This window comes from Rhamphochromis longiceps, linkage group LG22 (genome assembly GCF_057381845.1).
Source record: "Rhamphochromis longiceps isolate RC_006_pf linkage group LG22, R_longiceps_female_GT1.1, whole genome shotgun sequence".
Lineage (NCBI taxonomy): Eukaryota > Metazoa > Chordata > Actinopteri > Cichliformes > Cichlidae > Rhamphochromis > Rhamphochromis longiceps.
Window position 1 is genome coordinate 7588473 of NC_140577.1, and position 17956 is coordinate 7606428.

At 40.6% G+C, this 17956-nt stretch overlaps 1 protein-coding gene across 1 annotated transcript; it reads right to left on the reverse strand.

Moving 5' to 3' along the window:
• Nucleotides 1-878: 878 nt before the first annotated feature.
• eloa (elongin A) lies at nt 879-17727 on the reverse strand. Its single transcript, XM_085395864.1, has 12 exons — nt 17611-17727; nt 11902-11958; nt 11607-11719; nt 10874-11409; nt 8504-8832; nt 6229-6340; nt 5570-5722; nt 4706-4803; nt 3764-3944; nt 3472-3601; nt 3143-3285; nt 879-3045 (listed from the first exon to the last, which is right to left on the reverse strand). The coding sequence occupies exons 1-12, from the start codon at nt 17680-17682 to the stop codon at nt 2984-2986; spliced, it is 1986 nt and encodes a 661-aa protein (XP_085251990.1). The 5' UTR covers nt 17683-17727; the 3' UTR covers nt 879-2983.
• Nucleotides 17728-17956: the final 229 nt, after the last annotated feature.

The following is a 17956-nucleotide window of genomic DNA, read 5'->3' on the forward strand; positions in this document are numbered from 1 at the left end:
AAGAAACAGGATCCTGACCGTGCCTTTTCCCCCATCCAGGTGTGAGTGGGCTCTGTGTAGGAGGTACAGGATGGCATCCTCCACTCCGACACCCGCCTTGTATGATTATGTAAATGATTATTTAATTGAACTTGTAGATTATCAGCATGGTGATGTGAATCTGGAGCCTTTGATTTTGACTGTTATAAAAGAAAGGGTTAGTCTTAGTTTGAAGAAAAGAAATGGTTGGTATATTCAGTTAGTTCAGCTTTCCAACGCAAACAGAGCTTTTTCAATGGAACTTATGAGTTTTCAAGACACTTTATTTTGAAAAGAAAAAGATCCCCACAGGAAATTGTCATCTGCTACAACGTAGCCACTTTACGACGCGAAGAGGAAAACACAAGCGATGTGCTATCAGATTGGCTCACGAGTCTTACCACCAAACGCCGGCAGTGTCGCAAACTGTTTACAAGTGTCACATAAAAATAAAAGCGACATGAGCATAAAGCAAAATGTACAAAAACCTGGATTTAATGATGTCCTCATATCAAAAACACGTTCATTACAAGGAATCTGGAAAAGTTATGTGTAAAAGAAAGTGACTATTATACAGGTTAAAAACAAAAATAAAGGAGGCTCCTGCTTCAGTTTTTTTAATAGCTGTTAAAAAAAACGTTTCTGTCTCTCATTCATTTAATCACGTTGAGCCCTGTAAAACGCTCAGCGATTGCTGAACTACTAAAAGTGATGCTGGCCGTTAAGAATAATAACCGTAGAAAAAAATATACAGATATTATTATGTTAATAATATAAGGTAGTTTTGGTAAGATGGATCACTTCTATAAACCTCCTGCACTGCAGACTTTCTGAGTGACAAAGAGACCCACACAAACAGCTTCAGGGAAAAAAGTCAATTTTAATAAAAATGACCATATAACATTTATTAAAATCTAATAAAATTACAATTTGTAATCTACTTCCATTCAGGCCCATGTTGTGGGGTGCCAGGTCCCAGTGTTGAAAATAAATACATTTCATCATCATCATCATCATCATGGACTGCAGCTGCAGACAACTTATGGTTCTCTTTCCAAATCTCCCCTCACTCAATCAGTTTGTCACAGTGAAGCAGATAAAAACAGGGAAGCACACATTCGACAGCAGGGAAACATGAATTGAAGCCACAGGAGGGTTAAAGTAAGTCTACGACGCCGCACGCTCTGCTGTGCTTTCATCTTAGCCAAACACATTTTTTTTTAAATGCACCAGGCAAAACATGATTAAAGTCCCCCACCATCCAGCTGATGTCTCGGGTGTCGGGACGTCCACGGTGCATGCGATTAAGAGACAAAACAAGAGTAAAAGTGTAAAAGTTTCCCACTGTAGTGTATCATTTGGTCATAGGGGAAACAACAGCTGACTGTTTTTAAAATAAGAGCCCTTTTTCTGTCCCTTACAAGGAAAAGATTCGCACTTTGGGAAATATGCTCATTACTAGTTTGATTAGAAGACAGATAAAACTATCATCTTTCATATGATAAATATGAACCGCTTGGCTTGGCACAAAGACAGGAAACAAGGGAGAAAAACAAACGTTTAAGTTCATTGTTTAACAAATGTAATCTCTTTAATTGTTATGAAAAGAGAAAATCAAGCATAAATATTAACATTTTGCATGTCAAGTCTATCGTTTCTGACCAGATGGGGAGCTTTTGCGGAAATGCTACTTTGTTCAAATGTCCCCCCCCCCCATTATTATTATTATTATTATTATTATTATTATTATTTATGAAAGGAAAACTTGATTCAGTTATTGACTGCATTAAGGTTGAGCCCTTGATGCTCAATGTCTGGTCACAGCAGTAAAAATACTGCACTTATGCTATAAATGTGAAAATCCTAGGTGAGTTTCTTCTTGAGTTATCACATTCATACACTTGACCTCTAGCCCTGACCTTGAGGTCGAGGTCACTGAGATTTTTAGTAGATGCACCGATGCTATCAATTTCAAAATCCTACGCTGCCCTCCCTGCCACCCAAGTGATGACAGTACACTGTCAGCCTTTTACAGGCGAGGGGTTAAAAAAAATGAAAATTTGAAACAAATTGATTAGTGCAATTAGTCACAGACTGTATATAAAAGCTGGATGTGGCCATCACGACATCACCCACTGGTTAGTGCAGCACTGAGTTGAGAGTTTTAAAACTCGGGTGGCTAACATAGTGACTTGGCCACCCACAAATAATTTAAATTATTTAGCAAAAATAATTTACAGCATTAACTTTATTTTTCATTGATTAAGACTTAAAATTAGCAGCTGAGTCCATAAACTCTTCAGGAAAATGTTAACTGAGTTTACGGATCACATTAGAAGAATTTACTCATGGACTTCTATACAATATAATTTCAGAGACGCCCCCTACTGGCCATTAGAAAGAATGCAGGTTTGAGGCAAATTTTTTAAAAAGTCACAAATTTTTTGTGCACGTTTTGGCTGTGTACAAATGTACATGTTAATTAATGACAATTAAAGGTTCTGCTGGGGCTGATTTTGTTACAGCTGAAAACGAGCTGCTCCCCTCTTTCCAGTCTTTGTGCTGCCGGAGAAAGCGATAGAAAAATCCTCTAATCTAACCTCGCAGCAAGAATTCCCCCAAAAACTCTTTCTTTAAAAACCGTCTGCTGGAAAACATGATTCAGTAACAGACTGACTGTGTTTGTGTGTGTCCTTCTACCATGTGTACCATCGTTTAGGATTTAAATACTTAATTTAAGACCCGCAAAACAGACGTCACCACAGAAAAAAAAAACATCAACCCACCCCCACAAAAAAAAAAAAAACAAAGAAAAAAAAGGAAGTTAACCATTTTTCCACAAATACTGCAAAGTTCATGTGATGTTTGCGGGGCTGAAAGTGTGTGCGCAGGGTTGGAGGGTCTCCAGTCCAATTCCGCTACACTGTAATTAAAATCACATAAAATACATTCAGTCTCTTTCACACTACCGGCGGGAGAATCTGTTCTTGAATGCTTTGATAGTTTTGGCCATCATGGGGGCGATTTCTGTGGGGAAGAAGGAAACAGGAAGAAGTGATTTGTTAGATTAAAAGACACACACAGAAAAAAAGAAATCCTCAATGGTGCCTTCAGCAAGACTTACTTTTGACTTGAGGTTTTTCCCGGGCGGCGTGTCCTACTCCACTCGGTGCAGAGAAGCGGGATGAACCAGCGGGAGGAGGGTTGTTTTGGGAGGAAGACGACTGGCTTGATTCTCCGGAGTAGTCAGTGGTAGCCGGTCTTATTCTGAAGGACACAGGAAGAAAGCCACTGTGGTGAATATTAAAAAAAAACCCTACACAGCTCTGTCTGCAGCCGTGTGCATCGATAGAGAAGATCTTCCTCCTCGTGATTTGAAACTCAGTCTGTGATATTTATCAGGAAATCTCTAAACATCCTCTCAGTTTCTCCCTGATCTTATTCTGTACTCACTTGATAGGAGCTGCAGCTGCTGTGGAGCTGGCTGTCGAACCACTGGTGGTTCCAAACTTCTCCTGTCGGCGGCGAACATCACGGGGCGGCTTGGCGGCAGAGTTTACGTACGCCATCTTAACCTGACGTCCTGTTAGAGGAAACAACACTCTCGGTCAAACACTCAACAGCCTTAAAAATATTAAAAAAACCATCATGAATCATAACTACAGAAACAAACAGAAAATCCCAAAATGCTTTTTCTTTGTGCTTTATGTGTCGATTTATACAAAACTGCAAAAGCTCGTCCCACCTTTGGGTTTGTTGGCATGCGCAGACGTGATATTCTGTGTGAGCATCCTTAGTCGCTCCTCGCGCTCGTCATGCAGCCTCAGGTACAACTCCCTCCATGACTCGTACTCCTGCGGAGACTCCCGCTTGAAGTCGCGCCGACAGTGACGCATCCACAGCTCGTCCGATTCCTCCGTGAACCACTAAAAGGAGGCGAGAAGAATCTTCAAAAAGGGACGTATGCCCATATTTCTCATGACAAAAAGTGACATTAATACAACTTTCTCAACATCCAAACTTTATATTTTATAATATTTTCTGGAAAGCTGTAAACTTGCGCCAGACAGAAAAGATGGAGACAAAGAGGAAGGCGACCGACTTTAATGACGAATATGAACTTTAATGATGAATAACTGCTCTGCTTGTAAAAGTGTTACATGTGTAGCAGCCATTCAGAGTTCATCCTCCTAAGTTTCATAAAATACAGCTTGATAGTTTTTAACAAAGTTTGGAAAAAGAAAGCAAATGATGCTAAAAGATTTATCCACCTTATATTTCTATTGTGAAAACAAAACTTTTGCAGTTTGTGCAAATTAATTCTATTTCAGTGGAATAAAATAAGAAGTGAAAATTCTCTAGATTTTTCACTTCTTATAAAAACACCGGTGGCCACCAATGCTAGCACTCAGCCTCCTAGTAGATACACCTATGATATCAATCTGAAACTCTTACATCGCCTCGTTCTCGAGTTATCGCATTCACAAACCTGGGTGTCCACGCCGCTCACCTACCGGTACAACGGGGTGACAAAAATATCCCATCAGTCTTTTATGGCTGAAGGATAAAAATCAAAGAGGTCAATGTGGACGTTTTAGCTATTTTTGTGGCTACATTTTTCGATTCCACGCTCCTTCCTCAGATTAAGCTTTAAGATTAAAAGTTTCACTGAAGTCTGACATGTTACCTGGTTGCTCTGCTCGATGCGGTACAGCTGCTCTGGGGTACATCTCTCCAGAACCGGCTCCAGGATATCGAACGGCACTCCTCCCACCTCAGCGATCGCTGAAAGAGCAGAGAGGCATCGTCAGGGTGGGATTACACTTTTTGTTCATGTGCATGCACAGTTGCAGACCGTAGACACGTTCCTATTCGACAACACAAAAAGCAGTTGGGTGGAGTTCAGGCGAGGACCACATTTGAGTAGATACTGACTTTGAAAGACTGTGGAGACTTTCTGCTGTACTTTTATCCTTTGTTGTGAACTCTGATCACCTGGTACCTACACAGACCATCACAGTGAGTGAAGAGCAAAACAATAGCACCTTCAAGGCTATGAAATTGCCCCCACGCTATTCATGAACTTAGTCTCCGGCAAGGTTATTAGAGTTATCGTAAAGAGAAAGAGAAACTAAACTTCTCAATACACAAAAGCTAACCCTGATCTGAAACTGTACCGACTCCAAAATCTATTCTGTTCAAGGTGGGCCCAGACCTACATTGCTAAAATTATCCTGCAAATCAGTCCATCACTATCTGAGTAATCCTGCTAACAAACAGGGAAACAGATCAAACCAATCACATGCCTCTGTGATGAAACTAAAAACTAAAACGTAAAATCCTGCAGTTGTTTAAAAGCAGCAGGCAGAGAAATAAAAGTAAAACACAGAAATTAAACTTCAAAAACGACATGCTATACTACACTTTAGATAAAATTAAACTCCTCTCATCAGCTTTAATATTCATGGTCAAACTCCGTGGCATCATCAGGCCCTTGTTGCCCCCTGCAGGGAGGCTCAGAGACTGAGAGAAATACTGCATATCCACTCACAGTCGATGTTGTTCTGCAGGACACGGATGCATTGCTCGTACAGCGTCATCATCTTGGGCAGGTAGGCGGTCTTCGATCCTGAGTAGACCACCATCTTGGAGTTAAACCGCTTCCCCGTGAAGCCTGCATCATCCTCTTCATTGCACACAGGAACTGAAAGTGAAGCGAGCGAACGTCAGAGTGAGCCTGAATGTAGAGGATGAGGAAGAATGTTTGCAGATATGCTGATGCTGGCAAGAAAATCCAGATCAGATCGCAATGTGCACGAATGTGAGAAATCGCTCGCAGGTACATGTGTGACCTGATTCAGAAGTGCAAAGATACAGAATGAGGAAAAAAAGTCTAGAAAGCATCTGTCATTCAGTCAGAAGCGGTTCCTCTCTTCACCTGCTCCTCAGCCACAACTGCACTCAAGTTTCTGCATGAAGTGAGACGTTATGTCACAAAGTTAACTAAAAGTATTTGTTTCTAAGTTATAACAACAACCACTTAAAAAAAGAAAGAAAACATTTTAAGGCGCTTAATTTATGCACAAATACAGGCACAGAAAGACTCATGGAAGGGTTCACCTTTTTGATGCCAGAGTTTGGTGTTCTCATAGCAGTTAAACGAGAAATAACATAATGAAAAAGTTTTGATATTGGGGGCGAGGGCCTTACCTTTGCGTCTCTGAGGGGACAGCGGTGTGATGTCAATGGAGGGCAGAGGTCTGTAATTGGGCTGAATCGCTGGCAGCTGGATTTCAGGAACAGTCGGCACAGCTTCGTAAACCTACAACAAGATAAGAAACACTTTATTTATCCCAAAAGATGGGAAATGACTTATAGCAGCCAAATAATCAGAAACAACTCATTATTTGTCTGAAACTATCATAAAGGTAACAACAGCTCAGAAAGGTAAAGTAGGGTATCAATTAAACAAAAAATAAAAACAAAAGTCAAGACCTCAATAAAAGAAAATCTAAATATGACAGAAGAAGAAGCACAACTCTAAAATGAATGCTGGTCCTGGGGTATGAGATGGATACTAAACCTGCACAGTAACTGGATGCAGTGATGTGGAAACAGCTCATCAAAGTGAGGGATTTACTCAGAAAGAGAAGAGTTCAACAAGTTCAAGATTTGGCCAATCCCCCGTTTAAGGTCGTCTTCTTGTTCACATTCAGATGGTTTCACGAGCTGCTCTTTATCCTTTTGCTTTTGTAAAACATCCACTTTGTTTTTATTTTGGGGAAATAGATGAACTCATAGGGAGGTAGGAGGTAAAGATTGTGTTTGTGTGGCCAAGAGTTTCCACAGTTAAGGTCATTTCTGCTAAACCTTCTCTCTCAAACAATCAAGAACATTTCAGTCTGACAAACTCATGTTGCAGAACCTTGTGAATGTCAGTAAAACACAACAGCATCCCCCTGGTTGTGCTGCTGACCTGATGCTCTGACGTCAAGCTTTTAAACTGAACGCTTTCATTGGAAACTGCTTTATTCCAGCTGGAGACCCAGCTTTCAACTGTTGCAGCCGATACCTTCCTCTCACTGTCCCTGCTGAAGGTTCCTTCCTTTAATTAAAAATGGAGTTCTTCCTCCCCACTTTCACCAAGTGTCTGTTTTTCGAAGATTGACTTATTTATCGAGTTTTCATTCTAATAACATAGGGTCGTTATAATATAAAAGCACCCTGAGGTGACTTATTGAGAATTGATGCTATATAAATAAGTTTGAAATGAATCGTATTAATATTGTCCAACATTTGACACTTGCACAAGATGCTTTTGACACTCTTATTTGTTTATGTTGAATATGAAGCTCTTCCAGTACACGGTTAGTTCAGCATAGCATAAACATGGACTGACCTTTGTTTGCATTTCTCTGCTTTATCATCTGTATTTCTCACAGTTGCATCATAATTTACAAAATGAGGAACATTTTTTATTAAATAAGACCTTAAACTAGCGGTTTAGGCCATAAATGAATCATTAAAGTGTTTACTGAAGTCATAAACCATGTGGGCTTATAGGTAATTTTCCCACAGAATTTTACAAAGTTAAACATGTTCTTGCAACCAGAGGAGTCGCACCCTGCTGGCTGTTATAATGAACAATGCAGGTTTAAAGCACTCCTGTGCAGGCCTCACGTTTCAGACCCGGAGGCCACACCTATGTTGTATCTGCAATCTGTGGTTGGTGTTTCTACTTTCTGCTTCTCTCTGCATCACCTTGACACCGGAGTTATCAACTGTTGCTAGGAAACAAAATCCCACAAGATAAAAGCAAAACTAAAGGCTAAAGGCATCTCACGGATCTGATGTTTTCACCAACATGACACCATCAGAGTTCTAACTGCAAAACCGACGGCAGCAAGCAGCAAGTTCTACAATCACTGCAGAGCCTTTAATGTCACAATGAGTGGATGAACCCTCTGCACTGTCGGTCTTTATCAATAAAGAGAAGGAACCCTACACAAATGTCAGCTGCAGTTTTCCTCACTGAAAAAACTCTGACAGCTGCAGAAGACGCTCACAGAGGGAGCTTGAGTTACGGCTCACTCCAAGGTTAGAAAAGTACGTTTACACCCTGAAAACTAAAGCTGAGTCATCGGTTTAAACACTGACTCATGCTTGAAATTAAAAAAATGCTCATCGATGCTATCAGAAATCTGCTCTGGGTCATTTTCTTCTACTCTCCAAGTCATCCGCCTTGAGGCGACTTTTGTTGTGATTTGGCGCTATATAAATAAAATTGAATTGAATTGAATCCTTAAGGACGATTTAACACCTGTTAGAGGTCTAGTTTTACCTTTTCACAGTGTTAAGCAGGAGTTTCTTTCCAATAGCTGAACAGATCATGGCATCGCACAGACCTGACAGATTTCCCCATTTTGCTTATTTTCTATGTTGGTTAAATAAAAAGATAAATAACATGTTTAAAAACAGTCGGTACCTCCTTGCTTCTCGATGGCGTCGTCACCGCTGTCCCCGAATGCGTCCTCTTGGTACTCTGAGCACCGTTTGCCTTGCGCGCTTTGGAAGAAGAAGAGGACGAAGAGGAGGATGCAGGTGGAGGTGTTCGTGTGCGATGGGAAGACGACGTTGACGAGGAGGAGTGAGACGGCCGACTGTGCGATGAAGATGAAGCTGACGGTGTCTTCTTTTTCTTCTTCACAGACGTCGGGGCGTCGTATGTGAGGAAGGACTCGAAGGACATGGTGGGCACCTCGAAGTCCTCTTCTTCCTCCTTAGGTGGAGAGTCCTTCGGCACTCGTGGTCGCCCTAAAAGATGAAGATCATAATTTATTATACTGCATTAATTTCTCTTAAAATATTCAACAAATGACAAATATAAAACAAAGACTTTAATCCAGGATTTTATTTTGGATTTATGGACATCAGCACTTTTATAAGAGTAGAATTTAAGGCAGGAAGCAAAGAAATCAGAAATCTTGTCTGGAGGTTCAAGCCACAATCGGAACGACGTAGTAGCCTATCTGGCTAACGGTGCAGCACAATTCACATGTTACTGCTCACAAAACAACAAATATGACCTGGACCTTTGAGCACAATGTCTGTGAAGACCCATTAGGTGACCACTCTGTGTAAACTAGATTCAAACCTGAGGAGGAGGAGTGATTCTTGTGAACGGACAGACAGACGGGTGCCTCGCCACAGCATAAGCGTTTCTATTTTATTGGCCAGATGAGCTAAAAACCGAGAGGTGCATGACAAACTGACATAACCATAATTTTTTGTACGCACCGCCATTTGCAAGAGCACCAACAGTGACATCACCAACACCGACACGCCTGAATACCTCACCTAAGAGGCGTCCAGGAAGCGTCCCAGTCAGATGCCTAAACCACCTCATCTTGCTCCTGTCGATGTGGAGGAACAGCGTCTCCTTGTCCGATCTCTAACGTAGAGCCCAGGCATCCTTTAGATGAAACTCATTTCTGCTGATTGCATCAACGATCATCACTATAGGTGAGGGTGAGGATGCAGACTGACCAATAAATCGACACGCTCCGTTCCCTCCAGCACAACGGACCGTTACAGCCTCCTCATAAGTGAAGTTTTAATTATTATTACATTATAAAAATTGTTAACTCCTAATTACTAGTGACTAACTAATTACTCAATCACCAAACAACACACACTCCTCTTCTGATTCACACATGCATGCTGTGGTTAATGAACCAAACAAGAAAACAGTTTGAAAATTTCACTTTGTCACTTCCTGTCAGAGGAGTTTCTCGTGCTATTTCTACGATCGCTCAGTTCCTCAGAACAGGAAGTCACTCTGTGTTGTGGCCATATTTCTTGATCCAAGTTGATAAAACACACACAACCTTCCTGTTGCACAGAGCTGCACAAATGACCACACAATGATTGCCTTTAACCTTCTATAGTAATTGTTTTGGCTGTGGTATAAGTACCAGAAATCAAGAGTTAAATGACAGAAAGAAGATTATTTAAGTGCCCCTAAATCTCACGGCTTATTTCCTTCATAGCAAAGTAAAATATTACACAGTACAACAAGAAGATGATTATCTTTCAGTAAGACATTTATGGGCTTTTAGTGAGGAGAAGATGGTGTAGTTATAGTTTAAATTGTTATTCAGGCTACATGTAACAAATTAATTCTGACATGTTTGGTATCTTTAGATAAACTGGGATCTTGAGTGGAACATGAAAATTTTTTTCTGTGAACCTGATATTTGACTGCAGTCTTTTAAAGATTAAAAAGACTGGTCAACTGCTTTTAAAAGGTTAATTTGTTATTCAAATGAGACTCGAGTGATGCAGTCACCTGTATGCGCCCACAAGCAAGGCAACAGGAAGTTGTCTCAGCGAGCTGCAGATGTTTTGATTTTAAACTGTTTTAAAGTCCTCATAATTCTGCAGATGTTTTTTTCTTCTGTTATCTTTAGATTAACCACTGCTATCAGTTACTCGAGCAGCTGGTTATTGTTACCTGTAGTGGTTGGGGGCAGCTGCCTACATAGGCAGGGGCTGTACCTCTTGTGAATTTTATTAATAAAGCGCCAAATAACAAAAACAGTCGCCTCAAGGCGCTTTATATTGTAAGGTGGACCCTACAACAATACATACAGAGAAAAAGCCAACAATCATATGACCCCCTATGAGCAAACACTTTAATGACAGGGGGAAGGAAAAACTCCCTTTTAACAGAAGAGAACCCTCCAGGAGAACCGAGCTCAGGGAGGGGCGGCCATCTGCTGCGACCGGTAGGAAGACAGGACAAAAGACATGCTGTGGAAGAGAGATCGAGATTAATAACAAGTATCGAACTCACCTTCATCTCCTCCTTTCTTCTTCTCCTCCTTCCTGCTGTCATGCGTGGTTGACTTCTTGCTGTGTTTGGCAGCCTTCTGTACCGGACTCTGATGTCTCTCTCGGTCTCCGCTTCGCTTCTTCCCCTGACTTCCTCCGCCTTCTCTATCGCTATTCGTCTGTGCGTGGCGTTGCCGCCGCTCCTCGTCTCGGTTTCGGTCGCTGTGGTGGTTCTTGCTCGGCTCCTTGTTTGGTTTGGTGTGGCGGACGTCTTTGCGGGAAACAGGGGGAGGAGGTGGTGGCGGGCTGGGTTCAGGTTCGGGCTCAGGGCTTTCGTATTCGTCTGAGTGATACCCTCCTCGCTGTGGGGGACTGTACTGGTCGTGCTGAGGAGGTGAGGGCGAATAGTTGGTGTGGTAACCTCTTTCCTCCTCTTCCTCCTCTACGTAGGAGCGGTCTTCCTCAGGCGAGGGCTCTCGGGGACGTTTATGGTCTCCTCTGCCGCTCGCGTCATGGCCTCGAGCCTGTGTGTGAGATCTGGAGCTGTGGCTGTTGGGTCTGAGGAAGAAAGATGGAGACAGAACTCAGTTTTTGCAGATGACGCCATTTAATTTTGGGGTTTTATTTTGAAGGTTTGGATCTTCTGTCCTGAAAAGTCATCGTTACATACGACCATTGCAGAAAGAGAGCACACAGCGTACAGACACATGAGAGCTAAAGTCATGCATGTCGAGGCAGAGGTGTGCAGCCGATACCTGTCTCCAGACTGAGGAACCAGTTTCTTCCATTTGGCTACGAGATTTTTTGCCACCTCTCCAGCTAATTCGTGTTTCCTGAAGGAGTTCACAGCCTTTCCCACTCCAGTTTCCTACGAGAGAAATTCCCAGATTTAACAGTCATGCTTTGGCAGCTCCAGGCAAGCGATTTAACTGGTCAGAAACAAGTTCAGGAGGGAAGCTGTCAACTTGCTGTCCCACTCATTTATCTAGAATATTTTCCCTCTGATTTTTGCATCGACAGTTTGGAGATGATGAAGCAACACATCCTTACCACCAATATGTCCACAGTCATAGGAAGCTCCCCGAGTCTTTTCAGAGTCTTCAGCAGCTGAAATAAAAAGAAAGGAAAAACAAAAATGTATCATTTGGAGAAAGAGTCCCGATTCCACCACAGAGCCTTTCCTTATTTTATGTTACAGTGATGGTTGTTCATATTAGACGAAGCCAAAGACTCAAATACTGCAGACGTGACCACCTGTTCTTCAAACCTTTTGTTTGTGAGATACAGTCAATCACAAGAAAGTTGGACTTAAGGGAGACAGAGTGTAAGATAAATTATTTTGAATCAAGAACCGTGTAAAAGCTACTCTGGTTGAGTCCAACAATAAAAATATAGAGCTGAAATTAAGCAGAATGAGTTTGTTTAAATTTATTTTCCTAAAACAGTTACTGAAGCTGCTGTTTTGGTAAATATTACTGTTGAGCCCCCGAAAGGTGACAGAGGAGATTATTCCTGCCTTTGTTTTAATCCACATGAAGAGTTGGCGTGTTGGTGTTGTACAGTTAAAGGAATAACCTGATGCTGCATTTAGTGCTCGTTACATGAGGGTTGGGCTCTGCTGGTCGTGAGCTCAGCCTGATACTGAACACGTGAAGATATGATGATTATCGCTGTGACTTTGGCTGCTGCTGTGCTTCATGCTTTGCAGTGGAAAAGTCCAGCAGATCCATTTGAACCTGAGGTGCTTCTATGACACACAGCAGCAGCCCAGGCTGGATTTCCACCAGCTCACGCTGCGCCTGTTTATCAGCTACAACTGTTAACTTTACTAAAGCTTCTAATTAGCCCACTGTTACTGTTTTCACACATAAAACCTGCTTTAAAATTTTCAAAAACTTTGAGAGCTCATCCTCAACTAACCTGGTCCCAACTAGCCCAGTGAATGGCTTTGGACAGTGAACACTGTGAGGTGTGAGGACTAAAAATGGAAAGACCACAAACTTTATTATTTTGTACTAAAATACACATAAGACAGCTAATTAAATGTATTTAGAACTTCTTTACGTTAAAATAAAGGCGGATTTTTATACAGCTGTATAAGTGGTCTGACCCACGTGATATTAAATTGAGCTGTAGTGTGGCCCGCCTGACACCTGTGGTTTAAACAGATACACAAGTGTTTCATAAAAACAATCCTTATAAGGAATTGTAACAACAGCAGTAAATTTGCTGGGACTGTTGTGGCCTGTTAACAGGTGACTGCTAGGCAACATAATGTAATCGTAGCATGATACAGATAAGAACCTTCAGAGGCCTAAATTTGCATCCACACTGGAAGAGATTTGCTCGTCTTGTGTCGCTTTTTAATGTATAATGTATTTACTAGCAGTCTAAAATTCTTTGGCACTGGTTTGGCATTGACCATGTGAGGAATTTCTTATGAGCATATACAAGAGCTAAAGTTTGTGGGGGTTTTGTCTTTGTACACTTTTGTCTTTTCATTTTATTTCCCAGTAAAAACAGAGGATTCAGATACTAATCATCTTTAGGTTTCAGCAGGGATGCATCCACACAACACCTCCTTTTGAGACTCAGCAGAGCCAATTAAAATGTGGGACACTGTCTGAATACCTTAGATGGGTGGAGGGCTGATATGCTGTACAGGCCCAGGTAAAAAGTAGGACATGCGGTCACCCTTAATATAACATACACTGGAATGAGTGCATCTGGATAATGAGTAAAGAATCATGGGTGATGAATTTTTATTCATACATTTGTGCGGTTTCCTGTTATTTTGTCATAGTGAATAAGAAAAACATAAAATGAAGAAGCAGGGTATATTTCCTGTGCCAATTTGAAATATTTATTCTTAACTTTTCTCTTTAACGTCTGCAGAGTCTTCACAAGTAACACGAGATGATTTACCCTTTTGTGCTTGCCTTAAAAATGTCCCGCACTATTTCTAGTTTAAATAAAGGTCGACACATTTACAGATGGATCCCTACTGAAACCCAAAGATGTTATCCCATAGAACGGCAGCTGTAATAACAGTCTGAACACTGAACACAACCATTCAACGACTGCAAAACCAACTAAAACATCTCAAAAACATTTCATTTAAATTAAACACATTACATTAAAAAAACAATAAACCGGGGAAGCTAGGGTAAACTCAAGGAAATTTTGAGCATTCAACAATTAATTTCCTACATTTCATGCCTCAATTTGCACTTTTTCCAAGATCAGTTTAGAAGGAAAAATAAAAAGGAAAAATCCTTTTTTTTTTTTTACATAAAGGACTTTTCCTTTATGTAAAGGAAAACACAGGAATCAGTTCAAAAGAATCTAAAATGAAATGCAATGAGACTCTAAGCTATTTTCAAATAATTATTCTCAATTTTTCTAATGTATCAATTTTTAAAACATTTTGTCGCCCATCAATATTTATTCTTCTGTTGTCTTTAGTTTGCCTGGTTCCTGACCAGTCAGACTGTAACGAGCTGACTGCTTTTGAGTCTTTGTATTTGGATCGGTAACCTCTTAAAATATTACTTTTCCATGTCTGAAATAAACTAACTCTCCATTTTCAACCTTTTCCATGTTCAGTAACAGATTCTGAGGTTTCAACCGAGCCTCTGGAGAAGACATAAGTCCTCTGCCCGAGGATTTCAAGGTACTGCTGCAAACGGTTCAAAAAAAAGTCTGAGATGTAGCTGAAGGCGACTACAGAGGGTCTTAAAGGCAATCGGTCTGTTACAGTCAGGCATGATGAGATAAAGGCAGGGATAAGATTCAGTGCGCCTTGATTACATGATTGCATTATTAGGTTTGCATTATTTGGGACCCAGTGGCAAGGCTTTGTGTTTTTGTTTGTCCTGCAAAGTCCGAGTCACTTAAACAACTGGTACATCACAATTCATTATATATTAAAACTGGAAAAGTAAACAGGGCGTTAAAGCAGATTTTCATGCATTTCCTCTCTGAGATTTTCTCGGTAGAGAGGCTCCATCTGCTCCGTGGACCTGCTTCATATGAAACTTGCAGCTGCTGCCTGACTCACACTATCTGCGCTCAGCTCTGCGCCATCACTGCTAAAGGATGAGGTGGCCTAACGTGGCAGAGCTGTTAGAAAACCTTTTCCCTCCTGATTTTTGCGTCTTCTTTTGCAGTTAAAGCTTCACTTGTGCAGCTTGTTTGTGCTCAGCAAACGCATCACACGCATCCACGCTGCTTTGTTACACACCAGCAGTAAACAAAGGCGAAGCCAAGAGGCCGTGTGTCACCATTTACACGCTTTTATCTCCAGTTTTCTTTAACAATAGACTCCGGGTTTGGACATGAGTAGGAGCCCAGCTCCAGTTAACCAGAATCGGGTAAATCTCAGAGGCCTGTCGCCGCTGAGCTGTCACTACTTTCTAACGTTAGCTAGCTGAACGGCTAACGAATGCTCTAGCTTCGAGTTTGGTTTTCGGGTAAAATATGTCGTGTTTGGTGCAGCTGCTCCGATAAAAGGCAGATAATAAATCCATATGTACTAACAACGAGCTGACAATCGTTACATTGAGCTGAAAATGTAGGGTTAAACAACTACGTTATAACAAGTTAAAACCCCTTAATTACTGTGACGTCCCACACGGTGCCTTCACAGGCTGTCGGAACACACTGAGATACTAAGAAACGACTGTGTTTGTGGTGACGCCCTTCTGAAATACTGTTGTTAAGATAAATTTAAAAAAAAGAAGATTACGTTAGACACAATAATAAATCACATAAATACGGTAAATGCCTCTCTACAATTTGAATTGATGCAATAACAGATAATGGTCATTTAGCAAGAAATACCCAGATATTGTCTTGTCCAAACTGGCCAAACGATTCAGCTAAACAGCCAAATAACATGCATTTACATTTTATTCAATCATTTGCATTTCATTTAAAGTCCCTAAAGGTCCCTGAAATATCAATTTAAACACTGCTACATAATTATGATTTACTAAATGATCAGCTTTTTATTTTTAATATATTTTAACTAGAGCCTGGCCGATCCCTTAGCCAATATCAGCTATTTGCAGTGTTTGAATCGGTGTCTGAATTTACAATGGTCAATAAATGAAAGTTAAGAAAGTAAAGAGATGGGAGAAACACCATTCAACCATATTATTAGTTGTGATGTTCCATAGTTTGTCCACCAGAGGGCGCTCTGCAGCTTCCCTGCTGGCAACAGGAGACAAATACAACAAACAAGTAAATAAATAATCAAACGTGGCTGATGTCAGGGAAATTTCTTTATGTTTTGTGTGTTTTAAAGATTAGAAATATCTAGATATATAAAAGAATATTGTATTTTTATCTAATCAGATATTGGTATCACTCACACTTTAAATTGAATGTATCCTATCTCTGAAATAAATCCCACAATTCTGTGGGCTACAGAGGGTCATGACATTTTCAGTTTATATAATCAATGTGTATGACTAATTTAAATAAGTTTAATTATATTACAATATATATTACAATATATAAATATATTACAATTACTTGCTATAACTGAAAATAAATGGTTGAAAAAAAAAAGATTCAGATTTTAAAACATCCAGGGAGACGACAGGCTGTGTGAATTGTTCTTACTGTGATGAGGTAAGATTTAAAAATGCAGAGCTGTTTAGGGAATTTGGTGTTTTCTGCATGACACAGTAAAAAAAAAATCACAAATATGAACGACACCATGCCAAAAGCTTTTGTTAATCTATTACTCAATAAGTTGCATTTTAGAAATGTGAAAATGTGTACGACTGGCACAGATGCAGCTTCTGTTAACAAGTAAATGACCTGATGCATGCTCAATCTTCCAGGTAATAAAATCCCTGAAAGTTGACTCTGTTAATCTGGATGTGGCGTTTTCAGTGGGAGAAATGTTTTGTCATTCAAGTGACTTTTTCAGTCTCTGCTTCACTGAGTGACTGAAGAACTCACTTGAATGAGTGACGAACTGTCATAAGCATTGTAGTGTTAAAACATGTTGAATTTCCTGACTGACAGACACCTGCCCCAATATCTACAGAGGACTGTCATTATAGGGACCTATAGAGTGAGTCTTCCTCAGTGGCCTAGTTAACAGCTGAAGCTGCAGCCTCACACATGAGTGAGAAATGGAAATCCTATTAGCTATATTGGTTTAAGGAGGCAAGAGTAACTGTTTATATACCAAACACATCAATGCCCAGAATCAGTGTCAGATTAGTGGCAGGTATGATTTCCCTGGTGTATACTTTCATTATCCCTATAATAAATTACACCCAAATCATAATCCCAAACATCTGTTGTACACAGCAACAGACAGTGGAGATATTTACAGTACAACTATGGTTTATATTATGATTTCAACATGTAGAAATGATGAAAAGTATTAGAAATGTGAACTGTTGATCTTATTCTCCTAATGTCTTTTTTAAATACTTTCTTTATCATACAGTTATCCCAATGCTAATTTAATACTCTGCAAATGAATTAGATTAGCATTGTGTTGCAAATAAAGCTGCCACTTCAGGAAACTGCTGATGCTTCATCATCACAGTCTGAACCGAGAAATGTGAGAAGACAGAGTCGGAGAGCGAGCCGTGAACGCAGCATTTAAAAAACGTTACGACTTTCTGGGAGCCGTCGCCGTGACCGCGGCTTCCTCACGTCTGTCGGTCACGTTTCGCGGAACGATCGGTGCTGACCACCAAATGTGTCCGTGTCGACCTGCTGGGCCGTTACCTTTCGGGGCTCCTGGTTCTCCTGGAGCCGGGACTGAAGTCTCTCCACTGTTTCCAGCAGTTCCTCCGCCATGTTTACTGCTGGTACCCTGTCGCCCGGAAACGGTTTGATCCAGACCGATCAGAGAAAGGGAAGAAACGAGGCGACTTCCGGTACCTGGGACGACGGAGTTTAAAAAATAAAAGCCCAGTGCCAGGAAGAAAAAAACAAAACAAAAACAAAACATAAGTCAAACGTAATTCAACACGTACATTCATTTAAGATGTAGAATTATTTATTTATTTTTTACCCCTTAATGATTTAAAAACAATCTGAAAGCAAAATAAACACAATAAAGTGAACTTAC